General features: G+C 42.2%; 1 protein-coding gene across 1 annotated transcript; it reads left to right on the plus strand.

Moving 5' to 3' along the window:
* The first annotated feature begins 6,318 nt into the window (after nt 1–6,318).
* LOC116068035 (ADP/ATP translocase 2-like) lies at nt 6,319–7,414 on the plus strand. Its single transcript, XM_031337123.1, is given in 2 exon segments — nt 6,319–6,448; nt 6,450–7,414. Coding segments are annotated over 2 exon segments (909 nt in total). The 5' UTR covers nt 6,319–6,397; the 3' UTR covers nt 7,308–7,414.
* Nucleotides 7,415–16,656: the final 9,242 nt, after the last annotated feature.

Here is a 16,656-nt window from a genome sequence, read left to right on the forward strand (position 1 = left end):
AAAAAAAAAAAAAAAAAGAGACCGTGTGAGATGTCCTTGTGTTCTGAGTGCCTGTTCCCAGCTGGTGGTGCTGTTTTGAGAAGTCCTGGGACTGTGGTGGGACCAAGCTGGTAGGAATATGACACTAGGTGCAGGGCTTTTGAAGGTTGTAGCCTGGCTTTGGGTTCCAGGGCATACTTTGCTTCCTGATCTACTACCTGCTACCACCCACTTCTGCCACCATGGACAGAGCTGACACACTTGACACCATAACTTTTCCCTTTAGATATTTCTGCCAGGTATTTTGTTAAAGTGACTCAATTGTAACTAATATGGTGTCTTAAGAGATTTTGGTTTAAAATTCCCTGGCTTTGAAATTATGTATGGAAACACCTTGAGGACACTCTGACACTCCTCCTCCCGACTGACACTCCTCCTCCCGACTGACACTCCTCCTCCTGACTGACACTCCTCCTCCCGACTGACACTCCTCCTCCCGACTGACAGACACTCCTCCTCCCGACTGACACTCCTCCTCCCGACTGACACTCCTCCTCCCGACTGACACTCCTCCTCCCGACTGACACTCCTCCTCCCGACTGACACTCCTCCTCCCGACTGACACTCCTCCTCCCGACTGACACTCCTCCTCCCGACCCCACAGCTCTGCAAGAGAGAGGTGCAAGTGAAAAGGGGCTGTAAAATTTTGAATTTCATTACTTTCATGGTTAGTACACCTCAGCCATAAAGATAAACCCCAATCATGAGCTCTTGTTCAGCCTGGTAGTTTTCTTTCTGGGGTGTGAACTTAGAATTTGTTTTCTAAGTGAAAAATTTAATTGGAATATTTTCATGTGTGTGTGTGAGCGCTTGTGTATGTCTCTGGTCCCTCTCCCTCTTCCTCCCCCTCTCTCTCTCCTCTCTCTCTCTCTCTCTCTCTCTCTCTCTCTCTTTCTCTCTCTTTGTGTGTGTGTGTGTGTGTGTGTGTATGTGTGTGTAGCTCAGAGGCCAACCTCTGACAATGTTCCTTAGGAGCCATCACCCTTGTGTTTCGAGATGGAACATCTCACTGGAACGGAGGGCTGTCGAGCTGGGCTGGACTGTCTGGCAAGACATCTCCTTGTCTCTAACTCCTTAGCGCTAGGATTACAAATTTCATGCCACCACATCCAGCTCAAGATTGGAGGCTCCTAACTGAATTTAGGTCCTCCTGCTTGCAATTCAAGTCTAACCAAGCTCTTAACCCATGGGGGATAGTTCAGATTCAAGGTACACTGTAGTCTTTTAGTGTGATTAAAATAAATTTATGTTTATATAAATATATATTTACTATATTATATATATATGGGTATTTTGTCTGTATGTGTGTCTGTGTACCAGTGGGATGCCTGGTGCCCACAGAGGCCAGATCCCCTGAAATTTGAATTACAGATGGTTGTGAGGTACTCTATGGATTCTGGGAATTGAACCCAGGACCTCTGGGAGAGCAGCCAGTACTCTTAATGTAATTTTCACTTGAGAGTAAAGACAAGTGTTTTCCCATACACTTTATTCTTGTGCTTGAAAATGGTTGGTTTGTTGGGTTTGAATTTCAGAGCTCTGCTGTAAGAACTTAAATCTTTATATACCCTCATGTGACACCATTTTAGCTGATTTTTATGCTTGGTTTATTGTTTTAAGTTTCTATTTTTTATTTTATGAATGTTTGCCTGCATGTGTGTCTGGCACCCCGAGAGGTCAGAAGAGGGCATCAGATCCTCTGGAACTGGAGTTACAGGTAGTTGTGAGCCATCATGTGGATGCTGGGAACTAAACTCAGGTCCTTTAGAAGAACAAGACAGTGCTCTTGGTCACCAACTCCTTAGCCTTTTGTGCAAAACTGTTTTCTGTGGGTTTCCTAGCTTTGGCTTTAAGCTGGGTGGTGGGTGGGTGCCCACCCTTCCCCAGATGTGGTGAGTTTCCTCTTCACATAATTTCCTTGTGTCTCTTCATCAAGGGAATTGATGCTTTAAGACCTTTTAATAGGTGATTCGTAGCCATGGCAGGCTGCAATAGCCAGAAGAGCGTGATTATTCTTCTCTGAGGTATAGTCAGTTCAAAAATGAGAACTCTCTCTGTCCAGGAAATCCAGCATGGTTCAGACGCGAGAAGCCAAGTGAACACTCTGTATTTTCTCTTCATTATTACTTTAATCTCTTTCTTTAGGTTAAACGGGTCTAGGATAACAGACATCTGTGTTTGTAATGCAATAAAGTGTAATGAGTGTGGGCCCCCTTTTCTAATTTACCTCAGCTGGATATGCAAATGAAACAATTAAACTTATAACCCGTAACTCTATGGGGAACTGATGGGTGACCGGAGTGCAGAGTGTTTACTGTAGCTAATGGGAAAGTTGTTAGACGGCAGGAAATGTAATGTGTGCTATTTGCAGATGCGCTAAAGAGCTAGTTAGCAGTGCAAATGAGGACTTGGTTATTTAGGAATAACCTGCAAATTGGCAAAATGAGTCCCAACAGCACGATTTAAATTAAAAAAAAAATCAATCATTTGTTTTACAGTGTTTGAATTTGCTATCTAAGGCTTGTGATGTGTATTTAGAGATCCAGTTTTGTAAGTGGGAAGTTAGTAGTCTCAACACGAGCCAAAACATTTGTTCAATTCTCTCCCTTCCTCTCTCCTTCCCTCAGCTCCTCCTTCCCTCCTTCCCTCCTTCCCTCACTCAGTCCCCTTTTCCCTCCCTCATCTCTTCTTTCTCTCCCCTGGGATCAAACTCTGAGCTTATGTATCCTAGGTACACAACCACTAAGCTACATGCCTAGCTCTTGATTTTTATTTATTTATTTTTGACATAGGATCTCAATTGGTAGCCCAAGCTGACTTCAAAGTATTATGATCTCTTGGGGATGATATTAATTGGCTCAGCAATTAAGAGCATTGGCTGCTCTTGTAAAGGACCCTGATTCCATTCTCAGCATCCACATAGCAGCTTACAACCAGCTCCCACTCCACGTGCTAGAACATCAGATGCCCTGCTTTGGTCTATGCAAGTACTAAGCACACATATGGTACACAGATGCACATGCAGTTAAAACACCCATACACATAAAAAGATGGGAAAGAAGATCACAAAAAGATGATGATTCTCCTGCATCAGTCTCCTAAGTGTTGGAATTGCAAGCAAGGTCTACCTTGTCTAGGTCAGTTTTATTTTTATATAGTCTCTCTCTCTCCTTCCTTCCTTCCTTCCTTCCTTCCTTCCTTCCTTCCTTCTTTCTTTCCTTCTTTCTCTTCCTCCTCCTCCTTCCTCTTCCTCCTCCTCCCTCCTCTTCCTCTTCCTCCCTCCTCTTCCTCCTCCTCCCTCCTCTTCCTCCTCCTCCTTCTTGGAACTTAATAATTTTACACTGATCTGTAAGACTCTTGTTAGGAACAGTAGGATCAGGATATATTTATGGAAATAGATACCTGCTCATATCTTACACTGAAGACATCCAGAGGAAGTCTTAGATATTTGGTCTCAGTCAATACTGATACAAAATACTAGGTTATTTTTCTTGCAGAGAGAGAGAGAGAGAGAAAGAGAGAGAGAGAGAGAGAGAGAGAGAGAGAGAGAGAGAGAGAGAGAGAGAGAGAGAGAAAACACCAAAGCAGGGTGGTAGCTCTGTTCTGCACTGGCCCATTGGAAGGCACCATTATACTGTTTTGGGAATAAATGAAGAAGAGGCACATGCTTCCACAATTAAACTTTATCAGTCTTCCCCTAAGTAAAAGTCATGGCCCCTCCTTGACTGCTTTAGCATGTCCTTCTCCTCTTCTTCCTCCTTTTTAAAATATTTACCTAATTTTTTATTTGCTTTGTGTAAGAACTTTTCATATATTTATACATGCACATTCACATGTGCATGCACACACACACACACACACAGTGCCTGCGTGAAGTGGCCACAGAGGGCAGAAGAGAGTGTCAGATCCTCTGAGACTCTGGTTACAGATGATTGTGAGCCATTATGTGGATGTTTGGAAATGAGCCCAGGTCTTGTTCAAGAGTAGATAATGCTTAACCACTAAGCTATCTTCCCAGCCCTGCACTATGATTTTCCTAAACAGCATCTGCAAATTGATAAGGAGGTACCCGAGAGTAAAGAGGAGATACAGTACGGGTAACATGCCCAGGTACTAGGATGAACTAGGATTTGTTGGAGCCTTTATACTATCTGAAGAATAACCAACCAATTTAGTATTCTAGAATTGTCAGTGGATAGTACACCTTTTTAAAAAAGAATTTATCTTATTATTTTTAACTACGTGTGTGTGTGTGTGCATGTGCTTATTAGTGTGCGCACATTTTTGCTGATGCTTGTGTAGGCCAAAGGTGTCATGTCCCCTGGAGCTGGAGTTGCAGATGTTTGTGAGCTGCCTGGTATGGGTATTAGATACTGAACTCAGATCTTCTGAATGAGCAACAAGAGTTAGTAACCTATTTTTTTACCTTTCCATCCTCCAATACTATGGCTATTAGTCAGTGTTCTACTGCTATGAAGAGACACCATGGCCACAGATTCTCTTATAAAAAAGGCTTGCTTATAGTTTCAGAGATTTAGCTCACTCTCATCCTGGTGGGAAGCATGGCAGCATGTAGGCAGACATGGCATTGGAGAAGTAGCTGAGAGTTTTACATCCAGATATACAGGCAGAAGGAAGAGAGAGACATTTTCCCTGGCTTGGACTTTTGAAGCCTCAAAGTCCATCCTCAGCTACATACTTCCTCCAACAAGGCCACACCCACTCCAAAAAGGCCACACCCACACCAACAAGGCCACACCTCCTAATCCTTCTCTAGTAGTGCCACTGTCTAATGACTAAGCGTTCAAATATATGAGCTTTGGGGGGCATTCCTATTTAAATTACCACAGTGATTTAATTTCATTTAATTTGTTTATTTTCAAACTTTCTTCCAACCAGTTAGGAAGGTAGAAATAGTCACTCTAGAGTAAGAAAAACAAAACACAAAATGAAACAAGAAGCAACAAAACAAAACCTAACAGAAACCACTTTGGCTGAGTAACTCAGGTAACTCTTGCTAGTAGTGACACACAATAATAGGCTTGGCCTCCTAATAGGTCATCATTAGTGTACAGCAGTGTAGCAGCAGTATTCCTGCCTGAAGTACTCAACCTAGATCTCATCTCTGTAAAATATCAAACCCTGCAACCCCTTAGGACAAACAACAATATGAAGTAACTAGTACCCTCAGAGCTTCCAGGGACTCAACCACCAAACAAGGAGTACACATGGAGGGGCTGATTGTTCTGGCAGCATGTGTATAGTAGAGGATTGCAAAGTTGATCATCAGTGGGAGGAGAGACCATTGGCCCTGTGAAGATTCTGTGCCCCAGTGTAGGGGAATGCCAGGGCCAATAAGTGGGAGAGGGTAGGGTGGCAAGAATGGGGAGGGGGGAGGCACAGGGGTTTGTTCTTGTTGTTTTTGTTTGTTTCTTTGTTTTTTTGGAGGAGAAACTGGGAAAGGAAAAATCATATGACATGTATATAAAGAAAATATCTAATAAAAAATAATGAAATGGAAAAAATAAAATAAAAGAAGTTATCATAAAAAAAATATCAAACCCAAACTAAGAGATGGTTTATACAAAATAACCATTCTGTTCTCCTCAAAACATCAGGAGAAAGAAAGGATGAGTCACAGGTGGAAGGAGCCAGCAGGTACAGTGCCCAGCTGTGATATGTGAGGCTAGATACATCTAGTACCAAATGCCACACAGAAAAGTACACACGATTGGAAAAATATGGACTTTGCTTAGTAGACAGCAATACTATACTAGAAATGAACTCCACCCTTTATGATGTTGTATAGTTCTATCAGACAGCACTGACTTCTCAGGAAATATACTCTGAGACATTAAAAGAGAAAAGGGTCAAGATGCCTGCAATTTACTCTGAAGCAGTTCAGAAAGAAATTATGGAGGGTTAGCGGAATGGCGCAGCAGGTAAAGACATTTGCCGCACATATCCAAAAGGAGAGAACTGACTTACAAAAGTAGTTCTCTTGACATCCTCACATGTACTGTGGCATGCATATGTCTACACTCATGCACCCATATCATACACATGTAACATGCACACAATAATAAATGAATAAAGAAATAATGGAGTATGCTAGATTGCCCTTGCAACCTGGAATTTGAAAATATTTCAAAACGATAAGTTCAAAAACATTATGCATAAAAATCTATAGGTTTTCCTAGAAATCCCCTTTGTGATTTTATGTTCCTGTTAAACTTGTTAGTGTGTTAGCTGCTATGAAAAGGCACAGCGGCGCCCAGAGTCCGGGAGTCAAAGCCAGTTGTCAACCCAGTCCAGTCCCGCACTCTTCTGCCTCCTCTTCTTTTTTTTTGCTTTCAATATGACAGATGCTGCTGTGTCCTTTGCCAAGGACTTCTTGGCTGGTGGAATTGGCCGCGGCCATTTCCAAGACGGCGGTAGCACCCATCGAGCCGGTCAAGCTGCTGCTGCAGGTGCAGCATGCCAGCAAGCAAATCACGGCAGATAAGCAATACAAGGGCATTATAGACTGCGTGGTTCGTATCCCCAAGGAACAGGGAGTCCTGTCCTTCTGGCGTGGTAACCTGGCCAATGTCATCAGATACTTCCCCATCCAGGCTCTCAACTTTGCCTTCAAAGATAAATACAAGCAGATCTTTCTGGGTGGTGTGGACAAGAGGACCCAGTTTTGGTGCTACTTTGCAGGGAACCTGGCATTGGGTGGTGCCACATCCTTGTACTTTGGGGCCACATCCTTGTACTTTGTGTACCCTCTTGAGTTTGCCCGTACCCGTCTAGCGGCTGATATGGGCAAAGCTGGAGCTGAAAGGGAATTCAAAGACCTCGGTGACTGCCTGGTTAAGATCTACAAATCTGATGGGATTAAGGGCCTGTACCAAGGCTTTAATGTGTCTGTACAGAGCATTATCATCTACCGAGCTGCCTACTTTGGTATCTATGACACTGCAAAGGGAATGCTCCCAGATCCCAAGAACACTCACATCTTCATCAGCTGGATGATTGCACAGTCTGTCACTGCTGTCGCTGGCCTGACTTCCTATCCTTTTGACACGGTTCGCCGTCGTATGATGATGCAGTCGGGACGCAAAGGAACTGATATCATGTACACAGGCACGCTTGACTGCTGGCGGAAGATCGCTCGAGATGAAGGAAGCAAGGCTTTTTTCAAGGGTGCATGGTCCAACGTTCTCAGAGGCATGGGTGGCGCCTTTGGGCTTGTCTTGTATGATGAGATCAAGAAGTACACATAATTATGTCTTAGGTGTTCTCCCCGAGAACAAGCATGTTGTATAATATACCATATCTTGAACATTCTGGACAGATTCTCTGGGCTTGTCTGTTTTATCAATGGCAACTATTTACCAGTTGAAAAGTGGGAAGCAATAATATTCATCTGACCAGTTTTTTCTTAAAGCCATTTCCATAATGACAATAATGATGGGACTCAATTATATTTTTTATTTCAGTCACTCCTGATAAAAAATTGAAGAAATAAAAATATCCAAAACCAAAAAAAAAAAAAAGAAAGAAAAAGAAAAGGCACAGCAGCACATAAAGCACCACGAAATGTTACTCAGCCCAAGGCATATGTTTTTATATTGTGCCACATTGATTCTAAGATCATATTTTATCATCTGGGAAATCAAGATGAATCTTAAAATCGGTGATATGTACCATAGTTTGATTTTAACATTTGTTTTGGTGCTACATAAACATGTGATGAGTCTCAGATTTGATAAGATCCAGTAGCTACTGGTCCTGAAGGTTCTGGATCAATTTAAAAGAGGACTATGCAGTGGCAGATTTTATATTGTTCCTAACTTTGTTTTCCAGGAGCAGCAGGTGATATAACTGATCTTCTTTGTGTCAGTTTCCAAATAACTACATAGAGGCTTAGTTATTGATGAATTGATGACTAGGCCATAAGCTAGGCTAGTTCCCTGACTAGCTCATAACTCAACTAACCTGTTTACACTATTCTATGTCTGGCATGTGGCTGGTTGCTTCTCCGCAGTTTCATACGTCTGACTTCCCCCGAGTCTGGGTGGTAAATCTTCCCATGCCTAACTCCTTTCCAGAATTCCCATCTCTCTCTCTCTCTTTCTCTCTCTCTCTCTCCCTTTCTCTCTCTCTCTCTGCTGGATGTTCCACCTCCTAATCCTGCCTCAGCTTATTACCCCTCAGATTTTTTATTGACTTTTACACAGCGACATCTCCCCCTTTTAATCCAATAAAAGTCTCCTTCTCTAAGATCAATAAACTATATACAATAAGAACAATTATAAAAACTATCAGGTAAGAATTATGTCCACAACATCCAGTCCATTTGTTTTTGGCAGCCTTGGAGAAACTATTCTACTATCTATCCTATCTTGGTGAGTCCAAAGTTCTGTACCTAAATCATTTTCTATCATAATTTGCATTTATCAACTAAAACTATCTTCTTAGACCTTAAATTATATTCTTAAATCTTAAAGTACTTAAGCTTAATTGTGAAACTATAACTATCTAGTCTTCAACCCCATCAGAGACCTAAGAAGGATAAATGTTACCTGAGTACACAGGAAGTACAGAGCAAGTCACAGACAAAACTACAGAAATGACCAAGACTGCTGGCTGCCTGGACAGTCAGCCAAGGTTCCTCTGCAATGTTAGAGATTCTATCTTTGGCCTTCTGCCCCAGTATATGATTTACTTTTCTGTGAAGCAGGAATTATTAAGGGCTTGCCTACCTTGTTCTTGCAAAACTTGGTAGTCAACTTCTTCCATGCCCTGCTTGTCCATAGCGTGGACAGAATACTATCAACAATTAAGGCAAGTGTAGATTTTTGCCTGGTGGCAGCTTTGCCACATTTGAAGCAAATGCCATAAGGAGTTTCTTCATGTTCACCATCTTCTTTGAAGTACAATAGAGGTGCTGACATATCTCACTGTCACGAAAAGCCTTATGTTAATAAAGTATCTTCAATGTCATATTCTGTAGATCTTGGAGGTTTTGGAAGACTATCTGTCTATCTGTCTGTCTGTCTATCTGTCTATCTGTCTGTCTATCTATCTATCTATCTATTGTATATTTGAATAGGCAAATGTTGCTGGTTTCTAGATATTCACTCTCTGTTCAACTTTAATAAAATCTATAGGAAGCTAAATAGACCTTACTTTTGTAATTAACTAAGCTAGTACCTAATGTGATAGAGAGAAAGGGTAGGGGTTGAAGAAGGAACATGCTCCAGTTGACCTCTTCCTCATGCCTTTCCCACCATGGTCTACTGAAATTCTTGGAAACCACCTGCCCAAATAAAACCTTTCTTCCATTGGTCGTTTCTGTCATGTACCATGATCAAAGTGACATAAAAGTCATCATTCCAGGAAGGGGTATGTGTCTTTCCAGTGGGTCCAGCTGCTCATGACTGAAGATAATCCTTGGATCTAGCCTTACTGAACATTTTGATGCTTGGGCTTTTCCTGCAAGCACAGCTTCAATAGAGGAGACTCAGTACATGATCTAGGGTTGTAATCCTCAAAGTGTGGTCTTTGGATGGGCAGCATTAGATCAGCTACACTTGGGAACTTGGATGTCATCTTGGGCTCCATTGCACACCTACCCAGACTGGTGCTGAGACCCTCATGTATTTATGAGACCCTGTCACATAAATTTGTTGTAGACTCAATAGTTTGCTCTGAGTTACTGCGTGGTTTCTGTGGCCACACAGTGTTTCTGACTGATTTCAGTTCTGCTTTGGATTCCATTGTTGGTTGTATCATCAACATGGCCTGATTTTTCTATTGTTTTCCATGCCTGTCAGTTTATCTACCTCATACAGATATGTATATTTCCCCTAGGTGGCTGTTGGATAGCTTAGTATTCCTTAAACTACATTTTTATTTATTCCTTGAGAATTTCATACATCTATACAGTTTATTTTGATCATCTCACCTCCCCGCAACTCTTCCTATAACCCATCCCTCCCAATTCAAGTCCTTCCTCCCCTCCTACACCCTAAATCAAATTATTGCTTACAGTATGTGGATAGCTGTTCGGTCATCTACTGGAACATGGGAAACCTACCAGGGGTTGCATCTCAGAGGAAAACTGACTCTCCTTCCCCCAGCAGCCATCAATTGCTAATAGTTTCTTAGACAGAGGTGGAGCTTTGTGAACCCCTCCCCCATCCATGCTGGAGGATTGACTGAGTTGATCTTGTGTAGATCTTATGTAGGCAGCTGCCACTGTGGTGGGCGCATGTATATAACCACCCTGGGTTCAGAAAGATGCTGTTTTGAGCAGTCTTCCAGAGCCTTCTGCTCTTGGCAATCTTTCCATCTCCTTTTCTGTTTCTCTGTCCTGCATGTATGATACAGATGTCCCATGTAGGGCTGAGTGCTTGCCATAACGACTTATCCTCTGCATTGTGCTTGGTTATGAGTCGCTGTATCAAGAGCATTTACTGCAGAAAGACACTTCTCTGACGAGAGCGGAGAACTGTATTAAAGGTAAATATTTAGAAAGCAGTTTGATACTATGTCTATTGAGCAAAATAGGTAGATCTTTCTGATAACCTTTGTTAATTGGCCTGGTTTAAAGTTCCAGAAGGCATGACTTTTGACATATTCAGAGACCACACCCCAACATAGTCATGAGACAATGTTACACTCTGAATAGAGGCCATGGAGTGAACTGGAAAAGCCAGGTGAGAGTTTTTGATGACAGCTGGGACAGGTAGAAGGCAGGGAATAACAATTATGAGAACCATGCATAGGTTCTGATGACTGAACTCTTAAATAAGGTCGCTTAGTGTCTCCTGCTAAATGGATTTCAACTCTTCATCTTGGTTAGTTGGTTAGTGTTGTTTATAAGTGAAGAGAAACGTAAGTCCAAGTGCACTGTTAAGCTTGTTTTTGTTGAAACACACCTGGTGAGTTGATGGGGTGTTTCATGTATTTCTGCTTTGGTTTTTTTTTTTTTCCAAATCTGAATGAAACACAAGTAATCTTGGAATATATGTAATGAAAATTTGTCTGGAGGCAATTTCTTAAATATAGATGGAGTGGTTGGAGAGAATGAATTTATGTCATTAATGTCTTGACTCGAATGCTAATTTGGGATGTAAATGTCACAGTTTGCAAGCTTCAGGAGTCACAGTGATTACTCCACAAGTACAATATTTGAATCTTCATAACATTTTTTTTTCATTATGGAAGAGTAGAGATGATCCTTCAGTGAGCCCCCTGTGCTAACAGCAATACCATTAGTTTCAGACATAATCTCAACACATTGTGTTTGTTGTTATAAATATGCCATTTTATAATTAGACACTAGTTATGAAATAACACTGATCTCCCATGAATCCATAGAAATATATGCAAATAAAATGATGGCTTACTTTTTTAAATATAACCCATGATATGCAGCATTTGAGAATAACCATTTTAAAACTGTACCCGGGTGAAGACAAACATTATTTTGCCAGGGATTATTATGCTAATGAGAGTGTGCCTGAATTGCTTTTGGAAAAAAGTGAAACCATAATTATTTTAAAAGTTCATTAAAAATAGAATTAAATTATTTCCCTAAAAAGTAGGGTGTTTAAGGGGCTGGAAAGATGGCTCAATGGGTAAGCATGCTTCCTCTACAAGAATATGGAACTGAGTTCCAGTCCCCAGCTTCTGCATGGAGAACTGGACATGGCCAGATAGCTGTGTGTGTGAGTAATCCCAGCATTAGAGAGGAGAGACAAGTGTATCCTGAGAGCAGGCTGGCCAGACAGCCTAGCTGAGTGGTGGGCGCCTCTGCTTTATTGAGAAATCCTGTCTCAAGGCCTTAAGGCAGAGAGCACTGACCTCCATATGCACACACACAAGTATGCTCATATAGAGACATACGCACCTGCACTCTCATGTACATACACTACATACATGTATACACTAATTACACACGCCCATACCCCAACACCCAATATACACACAGGGATTTATGTAAAACAGTGTTTCTCAGTGTCTGTCCACTCCCCAGCACCCAAATCAACAGTGTCAGTATCACCCAAGGGATACCTCTTGGGTGATATGTCTGGCTTCCATCTATAAAAGTAGGGGAGAGCGGGGGTGGTGGTGGTGGAGTAAGCCTAGCAAGGTCTGAAGATTGAACTCTAATAAGAGATTTCCTAGCATTTGCAAAGCCCCAAGTGTCCTGGGTGTATAGTGTGCATGCAGATTCTCTAGTCTCATTTCATACCTAATCAGAAACTCTGACGGGGGTGGGTCACCCCTGCCTCATGGTCCCTGGTGGTTCTGGCACACTGACCCTGGTCTGTGTGAGTCACTGGTCTGAAGGAAGGCATCTCCTTGTAGATCAAGGCCGAGAAAGCTGAGCTCATGTGTGTCTTGGTGGATGCTGCTGCCATGAGTCTGCTAGTTGAGGCTAATTAGGATTTGAATCTATTTAGAATGAATAAGGACAGCCTTCCCAGCCCTGCCAAGTTTAACGTCCAAATGATCACTTCTGCGCTTCAAATGAAAGTAGCAGACTTGTCTTTGCCTTTCCTGAGTGTAACTAACTCAAGTTAACCAGGAGAGCTTCCCTTAATTGGACCATCAATTCATTCAGTTCTATCAAATGCTGATGGATGAAATGCACCAGAACTAACCTGAATGTTGATGGACTATTTCATTTCTCTTTCTCAACCAACAAAGAGGACAGGGGATTGGGGGAGGAAGCCATTGATGGTTGCTGTATTCCTCATGGCTATCTGCTTCAACCTCATGTGTGCCTATAGATAGATGCATGCATGCATGGATGTGTGTGTGCATGTATGTGTGCATGTGTATATGTGCATGCATGAGTGTGTGTGTGTGTGTGTGTGTGTGTGTGTGTGTAGGCCAGGAGTAAATGTTGAGTGTCTTCTCTTTCCTTGATCTCCGTCTTTTTAAAAAAGAGTTACTTTATTTTTTTATTTCTGTATATTTATGCATACACATGCATGTCTGTCGTCCTCCACAGAACCCGGATGAATAGGTTTTCTAGGTCTCTGGTCCGGCTGGAAACAGCCAAAGTGTTACAGCTCTCAGAAGGGAAACCTGCACACAGCAGGTAGCCGGGGTCCCAGGTCTTCCCTGCTACCATGGTCAGTGGCAGGGGCAGCAGTGGTGAGCAGGGGCATGGCCCAGCCTACCAGACAGCTCCAAGGTCCAGCAGTGAATGCTTCGGGAGAAGAAACACTTCCCCAACACATCACAGCTCAGTAAAACAGCCACCCTCAAATGATTCTTGAGGAAGTAACTTGTGCATTTTATTCCATCTGGATAGGGACTTTAGAAGCATTGAGGAGTAGGGTAGGATGCAGGGGTAGATCCTTCCCCTTGCTCAGTTCGAGATGCTAGTGATGCTTTGTTTGTGTGGGGAAGGTCTTCAGGTCTTCTTCCTACCTGACTGTCATGGACCTTCCAGTGGGGTGACGTAATTAGATGTTCCAGTGCAGGTAGAATCATTGAGGGAGTTGGCCTCAGTCCTACTGTTCTTAATTCTGAGATTCACAGGGTTTGGATTCACTTAGTCCTACCAATTCTTCCATCTAGTGGCACTATCCGCTTGCCCCGCACGTCTCTGTGTAGGTAGATGAAGATACATGCGAGAGATCTTGTCTTAAAAAATAAGGTGGAAGATGATAGAGAAGATACCTGGTATCTATCTCTGGCCTACACATACTACACATGGCTGTGCACACACCACACACACACACATACACACACACACACACACGTACATCTCTAGGTACAGTCTATGCAAATGTCACAGCAGCAGAAGAAAGAATGAGAGAAGAGATCCTAACTTTCTCCCTGCTCTAGCATTTCTCATTATGGCCTCTTCCTCCTTCCTAGTCTTCCTCCCCCCCCTTTCCCTTTCTTCCTTACTTCCCTCATCTCTTCCCCTCTCCTTCCCACATTTCCTCTCTCATCCCTCCCTCTTCCTACATTCTTTCTCTTCCTTCCTTTCTCTTTATTGAGACATAGTTTACAAACCATATAATCCATTGATTTAAATACATTATAGGATGATTTTTTTTTGTTTACTTATAATTGATTCACTTCAGTCAGCATGAAACATTGCCCTTAACCCTGAAAGAAACCCTGTAACCTTCAACAGTTAGAGTGCTGCCAGGCCTGGCTCTTTTCTACCCCTAGTCACAAGAAACCACATGTCCACTTTCTTTCTCTAATGATTAGTCTGCATTGTATATAAATGCAATTATAAAACACATGGTCTTTTGTGGTTGGTTTCTTTCATTTCATGTCTTTTCAAAGTTCATCCCCTCTGTAGCTTATTTCAAGTTGTGGTTCCTTTTAGTTGATGAATAGTGTTTCTTTGACCAGACTGGATTTTGCTTATTTGTTCATCCGGGGATGGGCGTTTGAACTCTTTTTATATTTCAGCTGCTCTAAATAATGCCTCTGTGAAGATTTTTGTGGGCACATATTTTCATGTTTCTTGAGCATATACATAGGTATATTTTGGGGTCATATGGTAATTCCATGATTAACTTCTTCAAGAAATTGCCAGATGGCTTTCTACAAACTTGCCACCAATCTGTGTCTCTACCAGCAGTACAGAATAATTTTGACTTTTCCTTACTGCCTCCCTGCCACACCCAGCTCTCTTCCATCAGCAATCCTAGTAGGCATGAAATGATACCCACCGGATTTGTTAGCATTCTATCTAAGCTCCACCCCACAGTTACCTGGCAACAGCCAGAGAGACCTGACCAACTATAAAAGGGCCTGCTTGCCCCCTCCTCGTTCTCTTGCTTTCTCTTGTTCTTGTTTTCCCTTCACCCCTTTCTCCCCATCCCCACCCCCATGTGCTCATGGCCAGCCTCTTCTCTACTCTACTTCTCTTCTCTACTATTCTACTTCTCTTCTCTTCTTTACTCATCTACTTTTCTTCTTTACTCCTCTACTTCTCTTCTCTATTCCTCTACTTCTTCTCTTCTGTTCTCTTCTCTTCTGTTCTCTTCTGTTCTCTTCTCTTCTCTTCTGTTCTCTTCTCTTCTCTTCTCTTCTCTTCTCTTCTCTTCTCTTCTCTTCTCTCCTCTCTTCTCCTCTCCTTTCCTCTCCTCTATTCTCTTTTCTCTTCTTCCTTCTTCCTCCTCTCTCTCTCTCTCTCTCTCTCTCTCTCTCTCTCTCTCTCACACACACACACACACACACACACATACACACACTGCCTTTCTCTGCCTCTACTACTCTTATCTCCCCTCCCCATACCCTAAATAAACTCTATTCTATATTATACTGTCATGTGGCTGGTCCCTCAGAGGGAAGGGATGCCTCAGCATGGGCCTGCCGAGGCACCCCCTTCCCCCATACCTGACTACACCTCCACAGAACATGTCCCCTCCCCTTATCTTTTTATAAACACACCAGGATTACCTGCTAACTTACTGTCTTCCTTACTCTTGGCTTCCATTCATGTTGAATTGGAGTGTATCCTCTAGTAGCTCCTTGGGGATCTGTGGCTAAAAAAGGAAAATTATTATAAGTCTTGCATGCCTAAGATACATATTTAAAATGTTGTTAATGAGCCTGTAACACCCTGAAACATTTTTAATAATCTGTTTGTTTGTTTGTGTTTTCCTTAAAGAAATGCCACACATTCTGGAAGCTTCAGGTTTCAAGAAGCTTCTGTCCCCTGTGGGAAGCAGACACTCCCAGGTTTTGTAATTACTTATGGAGACTCCACATTTGGACAACCTTAACCTAGACCCAGACCCACTCTTTGGTTCAGTTTCTTCATTTATAAAGTATGTTGTCTGTGGGTGAAATGAGAATATATGAAAGGTGTTCATATACTTCTTGATGCATAGATGTGTTTGTAATTATGAGTTGTTAAAAGTGTTAGAAAATACTTATAAAGGTCCTTATAGGTCAGCCCAGTATTTTTGTTTATGACCCCTACCTTCCCATAATTTTTTTTTATAAGAGTAAAATAGAAAATGCCAGTTCTATGAAATGGGCTACCAGGAATAGACTTCAGGCTAAGGACTATATTTATTAGCATTTACCATGTTGTTTCATTTTTTGATCTAATGGTTCTGGCTCTATCAAGGTGGGGACCATGCATAGATCTAGTGTCTGGTATGGTTTCTGCTGGCAAGTCAGTCAACAGCACTAGTTGAATGATGGAGTTATTAGGAGCTACATGGAAGTAGTGGGACTCCACATCCTGAAAGGTGCATCTTCCCCTTCTCTCTGGACACACCCCATTTTTCACCTCTAGATGCCATCACACTGAGAGCCCTGTTTACAATGGTTGGAAAAAGTTGAGGATATGGATGCATTTGGGTTCATGAGCCCTACCCTAATGCCATCAAACATGAATGCTTAGCCATATTTCCATACCTACTGTGTCTCATGGTATAAGTTACCATCATCTATTTGGATAAACAGCAACAGAGACAGAGAGAAAGTCACACACATCTCAGGCCAGTTGATAAATGCTGGTGGCACCATAAATAGAATGTAGGATTCTACATCTTTGAGTCAGGCTGTGGGATTAAGGAAGACGAACTAAACAGAGGGAGGGTAGAGCCAGTGCCCTTTTCATGT

Source organism: Mastomys coucha, unplaced genomic scaffold (assembly GCF_008632895.1).
Source record: "Mastomys coucha isolate ucsf_1 unplaced genomic scaffold, UCSF_Mcou_1 pScaffold22, whole genome shotgun sequence".
Taxonomy (NCBI): Eukaryota; Metazoa; Chordata; class Mammalia; order Rodentia; family Muridae; genus Mastomys; species Mastomys coucha.